This window comes from Chroicocephalus ridibundus, chromosome 5 (genome assembly GCF_963924245.1).
Source record: "Chroicocephalus ridibundus chromosome 5, bChrRid1.1, whole genome shotgun sequence".
Taxonomy (NCBI): Eukaryota; Metazoa; Chordata; class Aves; order Charadriiformes; family Laridae; genus Chroicocephalus; species Chroicocephalus ridibundus.
In genome coordinates, this window is record NC_086288.1 from 40,743,358 (window position 1) to 40,761,385 (window position 18,028).

At 38.7% G+C, this 18,028-nt stretch overlaps 1 protein-coding gene across 1 annotated transcript in view; it reads right to left on the bottom strand.

The window, feature by feature from the left end:
- The window catches only part of SPOCK3 (SPARC (osteonectin), cwcv and kazal like domains proteoglycan 3), a 215,789-nt gene that overhangs the window by 109,071 nt on the left and 88,690 nt on the right, over nucleotides 1-18,028 (bottom strand). Inside the window, exon 4 of the mRNA XM_063336428.1 lies at nucleotides 13,683-13,797. Within this exon, the coding sequence (XP_063192498.1) occupies nucleotides 13,683-13,797 (115 nt within the window). The remainder of the gene's footprint in view (nucleotides 1-13,682; nucleotides 13,798-18,028) is intronic.

Sequence of the window (18,028 nt, forward strand, 5' to 3'; positions counted from 1 at the left end):
ATATTTAGGTTAAACCATAAAATGAAAAGCAAGATATTTTTTTAAGGCAATGAGGATCTGATACAGAATATATAGTAGTCTGTGGAAGAAGCCATACCTCTAAGTATCATATTATTGTTCTTTTGTAGCAGACTACAGCATTTTATAAAGTGAACTTACTTTTGACAATCTGGGCATATGAAAAGGATTTTGGTGTTTGATTTTAAATGAAAGAGAAATATAAAAATGCTACCAAACAGACACAAAACCCACTTATTATAACTGACCATGTAAAAGCTGAACATTTAGTGACTCCTGACATGTCTGTACTGTCATAAGTATGTTATTTGATTTCCAAAAGCACTAGTATATTTTACTGTAAAGTACCAATAAATGCACATACTTCACTCTGTGAAGCTGCTACAGTTAACGTATTTTTCACCATTGGAAACCTTAAATGTATTGTTTTACACAAATGGAAATTAGTAGAATGATTTCTGTTCCCTGAACACTAGTCCTACTCAATTTCACACACTGAACAGTTTTCTCACCACTGGTACACAAGCAAAACAGATGTATTCTGAGCCTATAACCACAACTTATGAAGCAAGACCTTCACGTAAAATGAAATGCATTAGAACTGATGCTTGCTAGTAATAAAAGCACCTAAGTTTAATCAGATCCGGATTCACACAAAAATTTTAAAACCTATAAAAGAACTCCTCACATGTAAGCATCCCAAAGTTTCATTCTGTTCCATTACCCAGTGTTAGAGTATTTCAGTAACACTGAAAGACAAAAGAAAAAAACCCGAAACACACAACCCACCAACGAATTTCAAATTAAGCACTAATTGATTACAAATTTTTACATCAGCTATTTTACAATCGATAATGTATTCTACTAAAGTATACTGAAAACTGATACTGACAACTAATTTTTAAAGCACTACAAGAACAAATAGCAAGCTTTACTTTAGATATGTATTTGTAAGAAGAGGTATTGAACTGTTCCTGTAACTTTTCTGATAAAGGAATTTTCAAAGGTTTTACTCTTATTATTTTGTATTATTTCAGTGTTAACATAATTGTCCACAATGAATTTTGTTGCTATGGACTACAATTACAACTTCATAGTTAAGGACAGAGAAATCATTTATAAGCATCATCTTCATCATTCTTCTCAATTTTGTTAACAAGGCAATCTTTTTAAGTGGTAGATTCTCAGGAATACTGTGAGAGAAAAGACATTTTTAAAACAACAACAACAAAATAAAAGCTCACAAACCATTTTTTTTTTTTTATTAACAGGACAGCACATTAACACCCCTTAGGGTTAGTCAAAAGTTGAACACTCTAACCTCAATGCTCTCCTAGATCAGACACTCTTTCCAGTATTCTAGTTTTTGAACAGAAGCGTCCTAACTTACTGCCTTTTAGGAGGTGGTACAACTGAGTGTGCCTTCAACCACTGTCAGCAAGACAGAAAGAAATACAGTAAAATGGGATCCATTTTCCTGCAAAAAAAAAATCCCAATCCTAATTTATAATCTCATTGCAAAAGTGGAAAGTAGGACACTCACGATGACTGAAAAACTCATCATGACAACTGATTATCTAGTGCACCCTCCTACTTCTAGAGAACACTGAGAATCTGAACAAGATTACTGGGGTAATCTGGAGTAAAACATGAGTAGGCCTAGGATTTACTAAATTAACTGAAGCCCATATAGTATAGTGGAAAATACCTCTTCTGCTAATAGAATAGGGAAGTTCTGTTTAGGTCTCCCTTACTTCAAGTTTGCTTTGAGCTCCTACAAAACATATATTACATACCAAGAAAAAAAAACCCACAAAAACATTAGCAACTAAAAAATTTCTATTTTAGATTTCTACAGACAGGAGGTGGGGGGTGGGGTGGGGGTTGTCACTTTTTGGGGGTTTTTTGTTTGTTTTTTTTTTTTTTTAAGGACAGCAATTTTTGTGTTTTGAAGTTTAGCTGCAAAAAGTATAAATACTGTATAGCTAAGTTACAACCTTAATAAATAGTAAGGCTGATATCGACCACATTAGTACTGCAACATACATTCTTGCAACCTAGATATGTTGCAAGATACGTAAACACTATCTTCCATTACTATTAGCAGAAGCTACTTATAGAGGATCCTGATTTCTTCTAGATGTGTATCCATAACTCCCACTAAAATGAATAGAAGAAACACATGCACACCAAGAAAAGAACAGGCCTTCACAACGTATGCAAAACTTATGCTGCATAGTTAGTCACCTTTTTTCCTTCCCAATGCAAAGAAACAGTAAAAATGAAGCTTCACTTTTTTCCCTTTAATAAATTAAATTGCATTGCATATAAAAATCTCCAAAATATTCACATTTTCACCTCTCTTTTAAGGACATAAAAGCCCAAATTATTTTCTCAACAAGTTCAACTAAGCTATGGCTAAGCAAATTTCCTTTTCAGTACTTTTTAGAGTGTAAGTATGATCACAATAGCATAGTTACACAATAATTGGACTAATCAAAGCTATATAATGTTAGTACTGTGAATGAAGTAGTGTTGCTCATTAGCCTATTACAAAAGAATTACTGTAAATTCTGGCTACGTGCAGCATCACTTCCTGTGCAAACAAACACAGATAATGCAACAAGCCTGAAACACTGCCAAGCTGGCAGCCTGGCTCCACAAATTATGCAAAGAACCAGAAAGCCTTCAGCAGATTCAATAGAGCTTGGAGCATAAGAATGATTAAGTGTTTCTGTGTACAACTACAAATCACAGTAATGAATCAGACTAAAATTTCCAATAAGGGACTTAACTGCACCAGCTGGCCTTCTTCAGCAGCATTATAATGTGAAATGATAACATCCTAAATAGTGGTGTTTGCAACTTTCACACAATCTGCCAAAAGCAAATCCTTCGTTTTGCGTCAGTTTTTTGAAAGTCTTTTTTTGAAATCGTAATAAAATGCTGCAGCACCTAAAGATACAGAAAAGTCACAAAGCTATACTGTTCCTTCTTCTCCGCTTTTCCCTTTTTCTAATCAAATAGAGCATCTTCTGTAACAGTTCTAACAGGCTCTCTTTCAAAACTGCTGGGACTACTTAATATTAACTACAGATTTGCAATTGCAGCTTTTGTTTCTTTCTTCTTTTCTTTTTTTAAATCAAAAACTTAGTGATAGCAAGTCTAAATTGAAACCCCTTTCTTTTATCGTAAAATGAGTAAATAAAATACTTCAAATTCCAAAATATGGTGTATCGGAAATCCAGGATACAAGTGCCTTACAATATGAAGAGAAAATATATATATACAGGTGTACATATTTATTTATATGTATGTATCTGCATGCATGTACACATATGTACATGTATGTATGTGTGTGCATTTTCCCTATTGAATGGGCTTCCCACATACTTGGCCTTGGTCACTTTTTACGCCTGGGGACAACCTCAGCCATGCAGTACCACAGCCATGGAAACAGAAGAGGGTTTGGGTTGCTGTCGCAGTGTTACAGTTCTGCAGCACTTGAAATTTACTCTGGGCTTCTGTCACATCATCCATAACAGGAAAAGGTTAAGCCATCTGATGCTTCAGGGCCTAACACTCATCACTTCAAAGCTGAAATGAACACTTTACTCATGTTATAATACCAAGGTGAACACACTCAGGGAAGAACTTCTGATAATCCAAGTTCATATAAAAAAGTATTTAGACTGGTTTCCACACTTTTCAAAACCACTGCCAGAGGGCAAGAGTCCAAGGCAGGATAATGGACTAGATGACCAATGATTTGAACCAAATCTGCACTTGGAAGTGTCATTTAACTCAAAAGCCTAAAGGAAGTTGTAATAAGATTAAGCACTACCACAAAATCTATCAAAGTATCATAGAATCATAGGGTTGGAAGGGACCTCTGGAGATCATCTAGTCCAACCCCCCTGCCAGAGCAGGGTCACCTAGAGCAGGTTGCACAGGAACGCGTCCAGGTGGGTTTTGAATGTCTCCAGAGTTGGAGACTCCACCACCTCTCTGGGCAGCCTGTTCCAGTGCTCTGCCACCCTCAAAGTAAACAAGCTCCTCCTCATGTTTAGGTGGAACTTCCTATGCTCAAGTTTTTGCCCATTACCTCTTGTCCTGTCCCTGGGCACCACTGAAAAGAGCCTGGCCCCATCCTCCTGACACCCACCCTTTAAGTATTTATAAGTGTTGATAAGGTCCCCCCTCTGTCGCCTTTTTTCCAGACTGAAGAGACCCAAATCGCTCAGCCTTTCTTCATAAGAGAGGTGTTCCAGTCCCCTAATCATCTATCCAACTCCCCTACCATAGTAAATTAGATTAAGTGACATAATATTTTTACCGCTATCAGCTTCTGTGAGCCTATAATAAAGTGACACTCCTTAACATGCTTTAATAGTGAAATCATGGTAACTAGAAGACTGCACCCACAAGCAGAAATATTAGAAAATTTTTGTTGATCACTAAATTCAGGTCCTGCTCCACAAAGTTTACGGGCAGGGAACAATTCTTACTAAATCTAACTTTGTTTCATAGAACTCTTAAGAAACAGCAAAGGAAACATTTTACCCAGATAGCATCCACCACTCTTTCCTTAATTCTTAAAATAGTGAATTCTGTATCATTAGGCCCTCTATACCGTTCACCTACACAGCTTCACATTTTATACAGGTTCAGTCTTCACACTCTTTGGAACCTGCCCTGTGGAGCTCCAATACAAAAAGAGCAATTATATTTTTTTGTTTCATTGTTTTAACTTAGTTAAATGCTTATTTGTTATGATTTCATTCTTGTCATTTTCCAGGCAAATTGTGATCCGCAACTGAAATGCTTTTACCATGATTAAGTCACTGCTCCTACCGTAACCCTGAGTTTAACAAAATGGGTTAATTTTTTTAGAATTGCAAGTATCATCAGAATCTATTGCTTAGTTAGCATTTATTGGGAATTAATTACTCGTAAAGAAGGCCCAAAAAGCTGCACACCCCTATGACAAGGCAGTTCTATTACTCTTATGAACACCTTACCTACATTATTAAAATGACATAGGTATAGGCTGCTACCAAAAGAAGAAAAAAAACCCAAAACCCGTACAAAGACAAGACAAAGAAGGGACTGTAAATGACTGTAGGGCATAATCTGCAAAGAGAAAGAAAATAAATCACAAGTAAAAAGATATGCTAGAAAAGAAATGATCCCTTATTTCTAAATAATTCCCTAGAGATTTCCTATACCTCATATTGACCTACTGTTCACAAACAGAGAAGGACTAGTGGGAGATGTGGTGGTCGGAGGTCGTCTTGGGTTTAGTGATCATGAAATGGTCAAGTTTTCAATTCGTAGTGATGTAAGGAGGGGGATTAGCAAAATCTCCACCTTGGACTTCCGGAGGGCAGACTTTGGCTTGTTCAGAACACTGGTTGAGAGAGTCCCTTGGGGCATAGTGCAGAAGGGCAAAGGGGTGCAGGAAAGCTAGACGCTCTTCAAGAAGGAAATCTTAAAGGCCCAGGAGCAGGCTGTCCCCAAGTGTCGCAAGTCTAAAGGGTGGGGAAAATGGCCAGTCTGGATGAATGGGACTTCACATGGGACTTAGGAATAAAAGGAGGGTTTACCACCTTTGGAAGAAGGGACAGGCAACTCAGGAGGAGTACAGAGATCTCGTTAGGTTATACAGAGAGAAAATTAGGAAGGCAAAAGCCCAGCTGGAGCTCAACTTGGCCCCTAACATTAAGGACAACAAAAAAAGTTTTTATAAATACATCAACAAAAAGAGAGCCAGGGAGAATCTCCACCCCTTACTGGATGCGGGGGGGAAAGTTGCAACCAAGGATGAGGAGAAGGCTGAGATACTTAATGCCTTCTTCGCCTCTGTCTTCAATAGTCAGACCAGCTATCCCCAGGGTGTTCAGCCTCCTGAGCTGGAAGACAAGAATGGAGAGCAGAACAACCCACCCATAATCCAGGAGGAAGTAGTTAATGATCTGCTTCTGCACCTATACGTACATAAGTCTATGGGACCAGATGGGATTCACCCAAGAGTACTCAGGGAGCTGGTGGGAGAGCTCACGAAGCCTCTTTCCATCATTTATCAACAGTCTTGGTCAACAGGGGAGGTACCAGATGACTGGAGGGTGGCTAATGTGACGCCCATCTACCAGAAGGGTCAGAAGGAGGATGTGCAGAACTACAGGCCTGGCAGCCTGACCTTGGTACCAGGAAAGATCACGGAGAGGATCATCTTGAGTGGGCTCTCACGGCAAGTGCAGGGCAGCCAAGGGGTCAGGGCCAGCCAGCATGGGTTTAGGAAAGGGAGGTCCTGCTTAACCAACCTGATCTCTTTCTATGACCATGTGACCTGCCTTCTGGATGTGGGGAAGGCTGTGGACGTTGTCTATCTGGACTTTGGTAAGGCCTTTGACACCGTCCCCCATAGCATTCTCCTGCAGAAGCTGGCGAATCATGGCATAGACAAGTGTACTCGTCACTGGGTAAAAAACTGGCTGGACGGCCATGTGCAGAGAGTTGTGATTAATGGGGTGAAATCTTCTTGGCGGATGGTCACCAGTGGTGTCCCTCAGGGCTCAGTTTTGGGGCCAGTTTTGTTTAATATCTTTATCAATGATCTGGATGAGGGGATTGAGTGCACCCTCACTAAGTTTGCAGATAACACCAAACTAGGTGGGAGAGTTGATCTGCTTGAGGGTAGGAAGGCTCTACAGAGGGACCTGGACAGGCTGGATCGATGGGCCAAGGCCAACTGTATGAGGTTTAATAAGGCCAAACGCTGGGTCCTGCATTTTGGTCACAACAACCCCAAGCAACGCTACGGGCTTGGGGAAGAGTGGCTGGAAAGCTGCCCAGCAGAAAAGGACCTGGGGGTGCTGGTGGACGGCCAGCTTAACAGGAGCCAGCAGTGTGCCCAGGTGGCCAAGAAGGCCAACAGCATTCTGGCTTGTATCAGAAATAGCATGGCCAGCAGGAGCAGGGAAGTGATCATGCCTCTGTACTCGGCACTGGTGAGGCCTCACCTCGAGTGCTGTGTTCAGTTCTGGGCCCCTCTGTACAAGAGGGACACAGAAGTGCTGGAGCGTGTCCAGAGGAGAGCTACCAGGCTGGTGAGGGGTCTGGAGACCAAGCCATATGAGGAGAGGCTGAGGGAGCTGGGCATGTTTAGCTTGGAGAAGAGGAGGCTGAGGGGGGACCTCATTGCCCTCTACAACTACCTGAAAGGAAGTTGTAGAGAGGTGGGTGTTGGCCTCTTCTCCCAAGTGAATAATGACAGGACCAGAGGAAATGGTCTGAAGCTGCGGCAGGGGAGGTTTAGGTTAGATATTAGGAAGAATTACTTTACTGAAAGAGTGGTCAGGCACTGGAACAGCCTGCCCAGGGAGGTGGTGGAGTCACCATCCCTAGAGGTATTTAATAAACATCTAGATTTGGCACTTCAGGGCATGCTCTGAAGGGCATAGATTATAGGTTGTTGGGGGTTTGTTTTGTTTTGGGTTTTTTTGTGGGGGTTTTGTTGGTTTTGTGTGTGGTTTTTTTTTTGTGTGTGTGTGTATGCTTGGATTCTATGATCTCAAAGGCCCTTTCCAACCATGAAGATTCTATGATTCTATGATATGTGAAATAAAAACTGGATCTGGAATACCTGAACTGTGTTACACCTGCTTCCTACTCTGAAACCTTAGAATAAATGATTACAGAGGGTGAGAAATCCAATAGAAAGAAAAAGAAAGTTTGAGGTACTTACACAAGTAATAGTTGTCAGTCTTTATAAACATTTCAATTCCATCTTAATATGCTATGCATATAACAGCAGAGACAAGTGCAATCTGTTTCTCCCATAGCAGGGTACTGTTGTGTTGATCTGCCATTTTACATAAACAAACCCATAAAAAGCATAGCAGTACCTTCACAATGGGGGCAGGGGGCATAACGTATGGTGGAGAATTCATAAGAGACATATCTAGAAAAACTGCACATGTATTTGCCGCACTGAATAATTTAATGCATCTAAGCATTGACTGATCTAATGTATCCAATCAATTTTACACAGTACATTTCTTTTACTTACGGAAGAAGAAAAAGAGACTGTTTTATCAGATTCCACTAGGATTAATCAGTAAATACAAGGTTAGTCACCAGGTTGTAATATATCAAAGGCACTCTGATTTACTCGGAACATGATTTTTGGCCCAGAACTTTATTGCCGTTTCCTCATTTTCAGAGCTTATTTCTAAATGTTACTGAGCAAGTCATTACTTCACCAGTTTCTTGCAGTAAGCAGTCCAATCTTGGAATAGACTGTGTAATGACTGGGGCTCAACTGAATTAATCTCATTTGTAAATTTTCTCATGCAGCTGGTTTGAGATAAAAACAAAGAGAAACATTTGAAGCAGACAGGTGCTTTTCCCCCTCTCCCTTCTTTCACCTTTAAGCATTAGGCTTAAGTATTTTTGTTTTGACAAACATGCAGTACCAAAACAGAATTACAATAAAAGTAACCCAACTGAAACCACAGGCACTATCTTGTGTTCACTGTTACACTTACATTAAAATTCTCTGCCGGGTGGCAACCCTGCCCTGTTTTTTCGTTTTCCAGACTCCTGCCATTCACCTGCAGCTAACCTACTTGCTTAGAACTTCACCATACAGGTGAAGTGCTTAGTTTAGTACAGCAGCCTATGATTCACAGAATGTTATTCTTAGAGCAAATTACATGATGTTGTCACTTCTTACTGTAATTGTCTGTTTCAAATCTAAGATAAAGTTAACAGACAATTTATCAAGACTTGCAAATCTATGATAGCTCATTGCTTTTCAACTTTTCTGAGCCTAGTTAGCTACCAGCATTCCATGGCCTTAATGAGTTCCTATGCATTGTGGTGTCACCACAAAGTCTTTTGTTCTTTGCTCAAGGTGGCAACCACAAATACGTGAAGATTTAAGGATTTATCTTTACCAGCTGCTGCTCTGCATATACAAGTAGCACACATCCCCTTGCAGGTATTCTGAAATAGCCATTACCACCTACAGCCCTCCTCCTTTGACTCATCTCTTTTTTATTTCCTGTCCATTTCTTTTCTGGCTGAACATTCACATAAGTTTTCCTCTTCCCCAAGCTCACAGGAATGAACCCATAGTTCCTAGACATTCTCAGTACTGCAGATTCAAATAATTAAATCTCCTGAAAGTGATTGAAAACTAGAAAGAGTAGACAAATTTCTATTAGTATGATGAATATCCTGCTTGTCACCATAACATTCACATCACTGTATCACAGTATTGGCAATGCTGTATTCCAATATTCTGCAAGTTGTATTTGTAACTGAATGAGGTATACTCCAAAGCATTTCATTATTGCATGTACAGACACTGTACAGGGCTTTTTCCCCATAAAGCCTATCACTTAACCAATAAAGGTAAATTGGAAAGCACAAAGGGATGGTAAAACTCCATTTAGGCAAAAGCGAAAGTTAATGTCAGTCTCCAGAATTTCAAAGAATCAATAAAAAATTCTATTTTACACCAGACTTTTAATTATTTGTTTATCATGCATTCTAGTGGAGGCAGCTCTCCCTTCCCACAGCAATCCACATGGAAGTACATGGATAAATAACAATATATATCCTGCATGTTTTCCCATTTTAAAGTACTTCCTCTTTCTTTCATAGGTCACAGCTAGGAGCATAGAACACAGAACACAGCTTCCAACACAGTTATAACCAGTAGAGATGCAAATGCATGTACCTGCTACCAACAAAAATCTGGTCCCTCTAACCATGCCTCCCTACTTCCTAAAGCTCTAATACTCCAAACTGCTCTCATGACCAATGACCTACACCACTTGCTTCATTGTGTGGTATGTACCCTCAGTAATCCATACAGGACTACAATAGTTTGGAAACTGCACCGTACAGATAAAAACACGTGGGACAGCAGGGACTGAATATCAGAATGTCCATGCCTAGAGTGTTTCTTCTGCAAGTCTATCTCTAACAAAAAAAAAAGAAATTACTAATGTGATTTCTCCATTTGGTACAATCATCAGCCTTTCCTGAATAGCAACTTGCCTATTTTATTACCTCAAAAAGTGACAGAATTTATATACTGAAATTTATGAACAAGGCAATAGGGCTGCTTGGAAACGCTGCAGAGAATCTAACTGTAAATCTGAAAATTTCTGTTTGATGCCGCTACAGAATAATCTATCCAGCTCTAACAGTATTCCATGCTTCTTTCCCTGGGGTAGCCCAAAGGTGCCCATAAACCTTTTATTTACCTTGGAGGTATGCAGAGCCTCCTCTTCCCTGACTGTCTCTTGAGGTTAGTCTTTGCCACTGTATCAGTTCACATTCTTAAAACTACTTTTCCCATGCAAGAGTCTTGGGAATAATCTCTGGAACATCTATGGATCTATACAGCAAATATGTCCAAATGGAAATCTATGGGCAAGTACTTTATGAAGAGTTCCCAGTAATCCATGTAAAAGGTCTAAACTATTTCTCCAGAAGACATCTCCAACTGCCTTTTCTTTAACAACAACAAAAAAAGAGGTCATTCAAATTACCCAATCTTTGAAGAACACCACATGCGCACACAGACACAAAGTGGAAAGCGAAAATTACTGGGATGAAATTCTGTAAAGATTTATTCCCAACAGATTGAATACACACAGCTGATACATTAGAAATGGATACAGGTAGATAATATAAGATAACAGTTGATAATATAACCTTTACCATCTAACTTTTTTACCAAGACTTATAAATGACTGGACTAGTCCTTTGGAACTTGGAAAAACAGATGGCCCTGTTGAAAATCAATATGCAAATTGTAGATATCAGCAAAGGAATAAAATCTTGGGCTAAAGAAATTAATAGTGGTAAACAGACCAGCAGACATGACTGCTTGTGAATATGCAATTCATACTCTTATTCCCACCATACTACAGAAAGGTCAGAGATCGCATGAAGAAAGCCTCTTTAGAAAGAAAATACAAAGCAATTGATTTCTGCTTGAACCTGGTAACTTGGGGCAACTGAGAGATCTAAGCTTGGGAGACTAGCGACAAGTGGCTGTCCTCAGGGGTCAGTATTGGGACCGGCGCCATTCAACAACTTTGTCAGTGACATGGACAGTGAGATTGAGTGCACCCTCGGCAAGTTTGCCGATGACACCAAGCTGCGCGGTGTGGTCAACACGCTGAAGAGAAGGGATGCCATCCAGAGAGTCCTGGACCGGCTTGAGAGGTGGGTGCATGCAAATCTCATGAAGATCAACTGGGCCAAGTGCAAGGTCCTGCATGTGGGTTGCAGCAATCCCAAGTACAAATACAGGCTGGGCGAAGAATGGATTGAGAGCAGCCATGACGAGAAGGACTTGGGGGTACTGATGGATGAAAAGCTCAACATGACCTGGCAATGTGCGTTTGCAGCCCAGAAAGCCAACCGTATCCTGGGATGCATCAAAAGAAGTGTGTCCAGCAGGTTGAGGGAGGTGATTCTGCCCCTCTACTCCGTTCTCCTGAGACCCAACCTGGAGTACTGTGCACAGCTCTGGGGCCCCCAATGTAAGAAGGACATGGACCTGTTGGAGCAAGTCCGGAGGAGGGACACAAAGATCATCAGAGGACTGGAGCACCTCTCCTATGAAGACAGGCTGAGAGAGTTGGGGTTGTTTGGCCTGGAGAAGAGAAAGCTCCGGGGAGACCTTATAGCGGCCTTCCAGCACTTCCAGGGGGCCTACAGGAAAGATGGGGAGGGACTCTTGATGAGGGAGTGTAGCAATAGAACAAGGGGTAATGGTTTTAAACTGCAAGAAGGTAGATTTAGATTAGATATTCAGAAGAAATTCTTTCCTGTGAGGGTGGTGAGGCACTGGAACAGGTTGCCCAGAGAAGCTGTGGATGCCCCATCCCTGGAAGTGTTCAAGACCAGGCTGGATGGGGCTTTGAGCAACCTGGTCTAGTGGGAGGTGTCCCTGGCCACGGCAGCAGGGTTGGATGATCATTAAGGTCCTTTCCAACCCAATCCATTCCATGTTTCTATGAAATCCCTGTCCTGGCCCAGGACAGGTAGGTAGAGAATTGCGTCATCTAGCTTACAAGAATAGACCTGCAGTGCTTATTAAAATCACCAAGTTGCTGCCATTCCGGTTTCCCATTATGATTTGTATTATTTTCAGACAAACTTTGCCTCTTAAAATATTACCTTTCTAAAAGCCTGTCAGGGACCATGGAAGGAATAATACAGGTATGAAGGCAGATGTCAATATGTTTATTAATTCAACCAGTGTATGCAGCTTCATCTAGTCTAAAAAAGTTTTTAGTCCTTAACCGTTGCATGTATACTTGGAGATGTCATTTTTTCACTGTTTTCAACGTGTGTAATTCACTCTCAGAAATTTCAAATGATTGTGCTTTCTTTTTACCATTGACACTGACATATTCCCCTGAGAGTTCTCATGCAGTTGAAATTAGACTACCTATCTTTGTCTGATTATAATTCTTGCACCTTATTTAATACTTCATTAAACCAAAATGTCTAGCTCTACACTGAGATTGTCTGATATAAACAGTTAAGCTCTAGAAATAAGGTAGAGCTTTTTTGTTAATTAACTGCAGCTGCAGATCAAGAATAGTTTAAACTTTTCCTTTCACTATGTATTACCTTGCTTGTTTGAAAAGCTACAGATCGGTGTACTCAACATAACTAGACACTCAGAAGAACATTCATGATATCATTCATAAAACTGTACTGGCTCTCTAAAAAGCTTGAAATGATCCTCTTACATCAGACAAGAAAGTCTCTTATTTTCCTTAGCTCTTTTCAGCCCCTACTGAGCAAAGCACTTTAACACGCACTTATTTCAATCAAGTTATTGAAGTTTAGCCTTTCCACTATGCTTCATTTCCCACAATGAAGTACCAAAAAAATGAAAAATCCAAAGTCAAAAATGCAACTTGACTCCATCTCTTCAACAAACAACAATCTCATTATTCAACTAAGTGTATGGTTCAGGCCCCTACGTATTCTCTTTCTGCCCCAGATAAAGCCACCGAAGCACATTAATATTTTGCCACCCTAAGACCTACATAAATAGAGCATCTCGAACTGTTCTGCCAAAAAAAAAAGGTGAGAATAAAAATTATCTACATTTGGATTCCAGAATAACTTTACCATATATTTGTTCCTTATATTTAACCAGTCTAGAATGCAAAGAAAACTGTAACACATAGAAGAGAAAAAAGAAGGAAAAAACCCCAGCAACTTACACTATAACAGGCCGTTACCTACACTTAAACAGGCAGTTTTGAGTTCTCTAGCTTCTTATAAGAAGTGATGAAGTCAAAGAAATGTACAGCAGCATGACATTATCATAATTGTCATATTCATTTGGTACCCGCACAGTAGGTATTTCCTTAAATGTATTTGTATGAGCAGCTTGCGATATTTAAATACATACACCCTCTAGTTTAGCAGCCTATCAAAAAATAAAATATTAAACATACTAATCAAATTATGCATACATAATTACTTCTAAAATCCACTCCTACTCTGCTCATATGTTGTTAAATAACTTAAGCAATTATCGAGCATTTATGGTTTATAGTCAGTCACGAATGCTATAAAAAAAGTATAGGATTAACTTTTAAAGTATTTACCTGTGCGTAAGCCTTCGGTGACTAATGCAAACAGCAGTTTGTTGATCCTGTGCAACACAGACCTTATGGCGACTACATTTCATCTTTAAACATGGATCTTTAGCCGGATCTAAAGCTAAAAATAATTTTAGAAAATTGTTAAAAATTATCTAGAAACATGCAATTAAGAAAAGAAAAACACCACACACAAACCCACCAAATATGTGGAGGGGGGTTGGCCTGCTGCTTGTACAGCATGCTGGACTGCAAGACACCTACTTTCACCAGGATAAAATGCAGCACACTCAATGATAATGCAAAATGAAGAGGTGTGAAATCCCTTACCGAGGAAAAAGAATCTTCATGAAACATGGAATTTTATTCTCATAAAATACAACTGGTTTTTTATTTATAAAAATAATAAGTACCCTATCCAACTCTCTCCTGGTCATCATTTGTAGCAAAGGCAATCAAAGGTTGCCGTTTTTCTCTGTAGCCTGACATTCTTTAAATAATTGCCACTTTCTCACTGTAATCCCCAAATACTGGTATTTCTACCTTGAAAGTAGCTTCCCTTTCCTGCTTACTAAGACACAGTTGGGTTCTTCTGACCCAACATTTAAGTGGTGGACAATATATGAATTTATTGAGAAATTTTAACTCCAGTAAGATTTTAGTAGAAGAAACGGTCTACTAAAATATGCAGGTGAGTGATCTGTATGACTCTTTCCTTAAACTACAAATTCTACCTGCAATATTTTAGTCTCTTATTTCTGCTTTGTAGAGTTTTTTTTCTGACTTGTTCTTCAGTCATTAGTCTCTATTCATCTTTGAAATACACTTCGAACTGAAAACACTAATTTCTGGCTATAATACTAGAAAGGCCAAATAACCCTGTTTGTCACATTATTAAATTTGTATAGCATATTTCTTGAGTAACATTACCTACCTGACAATACAGAAAAGTTTCTGCCAATTTATGCTCTCATGAAACAATAACTTCTCCCTTCTCTGATCTCCATATTCTGTGATCTAAATATTCCAAAACTATTTTTTTTTATTTCTATGTGTTTGTTCGTTATTTTTTTAACACCACTCCAAAAAAAACCCCCCAAAAAATCAAACAACCCACCCTAATAAGTTAAAACACCAAAGCCTAGCTTAAAGAGACACCACTGAAAATTCTAAATTGCAAAATCAAGCAAGAAAGCTACAAGCAACTAGAATTCAGTTTTCCTGTGTTCATTTTCACTTTAGCATATTTCTGTCCAGTCCTCAGCTACATTTCAGAAATACTCTTTCCCCGTTTTTCACATTTGCTTATAAAGTATCTATCTCTATACATATTTTCTGAAAATAAAGTTATGTTTCTTTTGTTATTCACAATCAAAAGTGAAGTTTTAACCACATCTCTATTTGAACCGCCAGTTGATATTAACATAAGGCTGACTAACCAAGTACCCAGAAAACAAGAACCAGGCTGATCATTAGGATCATTAGTTGCAGTTTTGACACATGACTTTGTGGTGCTAAGTATGATTAAATACAGTCTAAGCAATTACGTTTTCGGTTTTATTTTATTCTTAACAATATATTCAGCTGTGCAAAACATATACATCATATTACCAACAAAGAAGAAAAGTGATGGAATCATTAATATAATAAATCAATGCAGACAGAAAATAGATATTTTGTTAATTATAGCATAAGACATATGCAAAGATGCATTGCTCTGCTAGGTATTTTTATTTCTACAGCAAACCAGCCATAAAACCACAATGACCATCCAGAGTAACTCTGATTGCAACTCTAAACAAGTGGGAAGCAAATGCAGAAAAAAAAATATTGAACTAGGAGGGTACCAGTGTTGGAATTAACAACAGCATATTCAGTATCCTTCTCCAATATACTTTAGATTTCAGAATCCACGTCGAATACTTTCTCTGCTTAAAGTCGGGTAAAATGTAACGTCAACCCCTAGTAAGCATGAACAGATTATCACTTAAAGTACTGGTCCAAGCACCTCTTCCCAGAATGTTTCCTGATAGAGACACTACAGTAGCAATACTGGAATATGATATCGGCATATCTTCAGATAACTGTTTTATAAAGCCGAATAGGTTAATGAAATAAAAATAGATGAGCAAGAGATATCTGGAATCACACAAGGATGATGAGTTCAGTATCTAGTCGAAAACGTATTTCAGGAAAAGGGACAAATGGGAGAGATCATGTAGGTTTCCATTCCCATTGAAATGGTTACTTCTTTTCCCAAGTTCTTGGGACTCTGAAGGTGTGTTCTCACAATCCCATAAAATTTAGCAAGCCATAACCTAGAGACCAAACAAATCACCAATACAAAAATACAGATTTTTGGAATGTGAGAGTCAGCTACCTGAAGGGTCAGTGTCTGCCCGGATTGATGCTGTAGCTTAGCAAGCCAGATAAAAGAAAGAAGTGTTGCTAGAAACTCTGAAAAGCAGTTCAAGTCTCTCTTTTTTTTCTTTCAATATCACATACGATAGTCAACCCTATATGAAGTACATAGGATCTAAATTTTATGAATCTGTTTTACGCAAACATTTTTAATTTTAAAATGTTTTTTAAAAATAGTAAACTTCTGGACTGCATCAGTGATTTCCCCAGCTTTGAAAGGACTGAAAAAAAAAAAACCCAAACAACTAGACACATGTAAAAGCATGGAAATGGCTTGCCTTTTCTTTAAACTTGTTTTACTTCAATACTTGGAACAGACATATGGACAATCTTCATTGAAAATAAAGGCTAAACTACAAGGAAAACATTTTTCAAAATCATAGTCTGAAGTTTTTCATGCTGGGAAAGAATTGGGCTCTCCTTACAATGCAGGGATGTATCTGACTATGAACAGTCTCTACATGGAGTCATTCTAAATATCTTAACCTACTATGAAAATGCATAAATTTATTCCAGGAAAAGTACCCTTGAATTCATCTAAGCATATAACTCAGTTAGCTCAGGAAATATAAGGCATTGAGTCTTCAGTTTTTACTGCATCTTCTAGCAATCCTCGATAAAACTTGCCTGCTTTACCCCAGCCATTCGGACCATGCAGACTTGCATTGTCAACAACACATGTTCCTTTCCATTTCTGCTAAAATAAGCAGCTATGAAAAAGTACAGCGTTCACACCAAAAATATCACAAGTGTCCCAATCCCACTGTGGAGCCATTTATGTATCCCTCACAGCTATTTTCTTCAGTGTGAAACAGACATCAATCAGTTTTTATCCAATTCACATTTACTAAAATATCTTCATAATTATGAAGGCTAAAGGCTTTTTTTTTTTTTCCAAAATTGAAGTGAAAATGTAGATGGTACAGCACAATCGTACCGTCATTAATGTAGGTGATGGTTTCCAATATGGTGAGGAGAACCTAGATGTAATAAATATGTTTATTTAAGGCTTGACAAAAATAATTTCATTAGTGCCTATAACGTATCGGCTGACTTTCCAGTGAGTCAGACAAAACCAGATTCTAAAGATGCAGATGTGATCTTACCTTTATTAATTTGATAATATGCATCTTTATTTAGCTCCTTTTATTCAGAAAAGTGTGCTTGCTATAGGTCATTTGCCTATATGCATACTTTACATTTGTCCATCTATTTGCCTAAAATAATATCAAATGTGTGGTCAATTAAATTTCAACAAGCAGAAAAGTATCATAGTCACAAGAAGTATTAAGAAAGTATAAAATGCTTTGTAACATCTACTATTTCTGTAAGAACTTATGTTGTAAATGAAAAATAATTTGCACTCTGCGGAAAAATTATGGAACAGGATATAGGATCACTTGGTGACTTTTATAGGTGGCTATGGATTTGTTATTCTCACATGCTAAGGAAGCAATTATTATTCAAAAAATTATTCAATTATTACTAATGGATCTATTTATTTAAAATACAAATTTGGAAGGGCAATTCAGCAAAGCTTCCCATCATTTCTTCTGTAAGTTAATTTACACCTAGCACTCCTGGAAATTTACATTAGCCAGAATACCATTTTTATTTGGAATATAATAGGAAATTACAATTCTCACCAACAAGGAGGGGCTGGTGGGGAATGTGAAGATCAAGGGCAGCCTTGGCTGCAGTACCCATGAGATGATGGAGTTCAAGATCCTCAGGGCAGCGAGGAGGACACACAGCCAGCTTACTACCCTGGACTTCAGAAGAGCAGACTTTGGGCTCCTTCAGTGATGGTAGAGTACCATGGGATGAAGCCCTAGAAGGAAGAGGGGCCCAAGGAAACTGGCTAATATTCTATGATCACCTCCTCCAAGCTCAGGGGTGATGCATCCAAACAAAGAGGAAGTCAGGCAAAA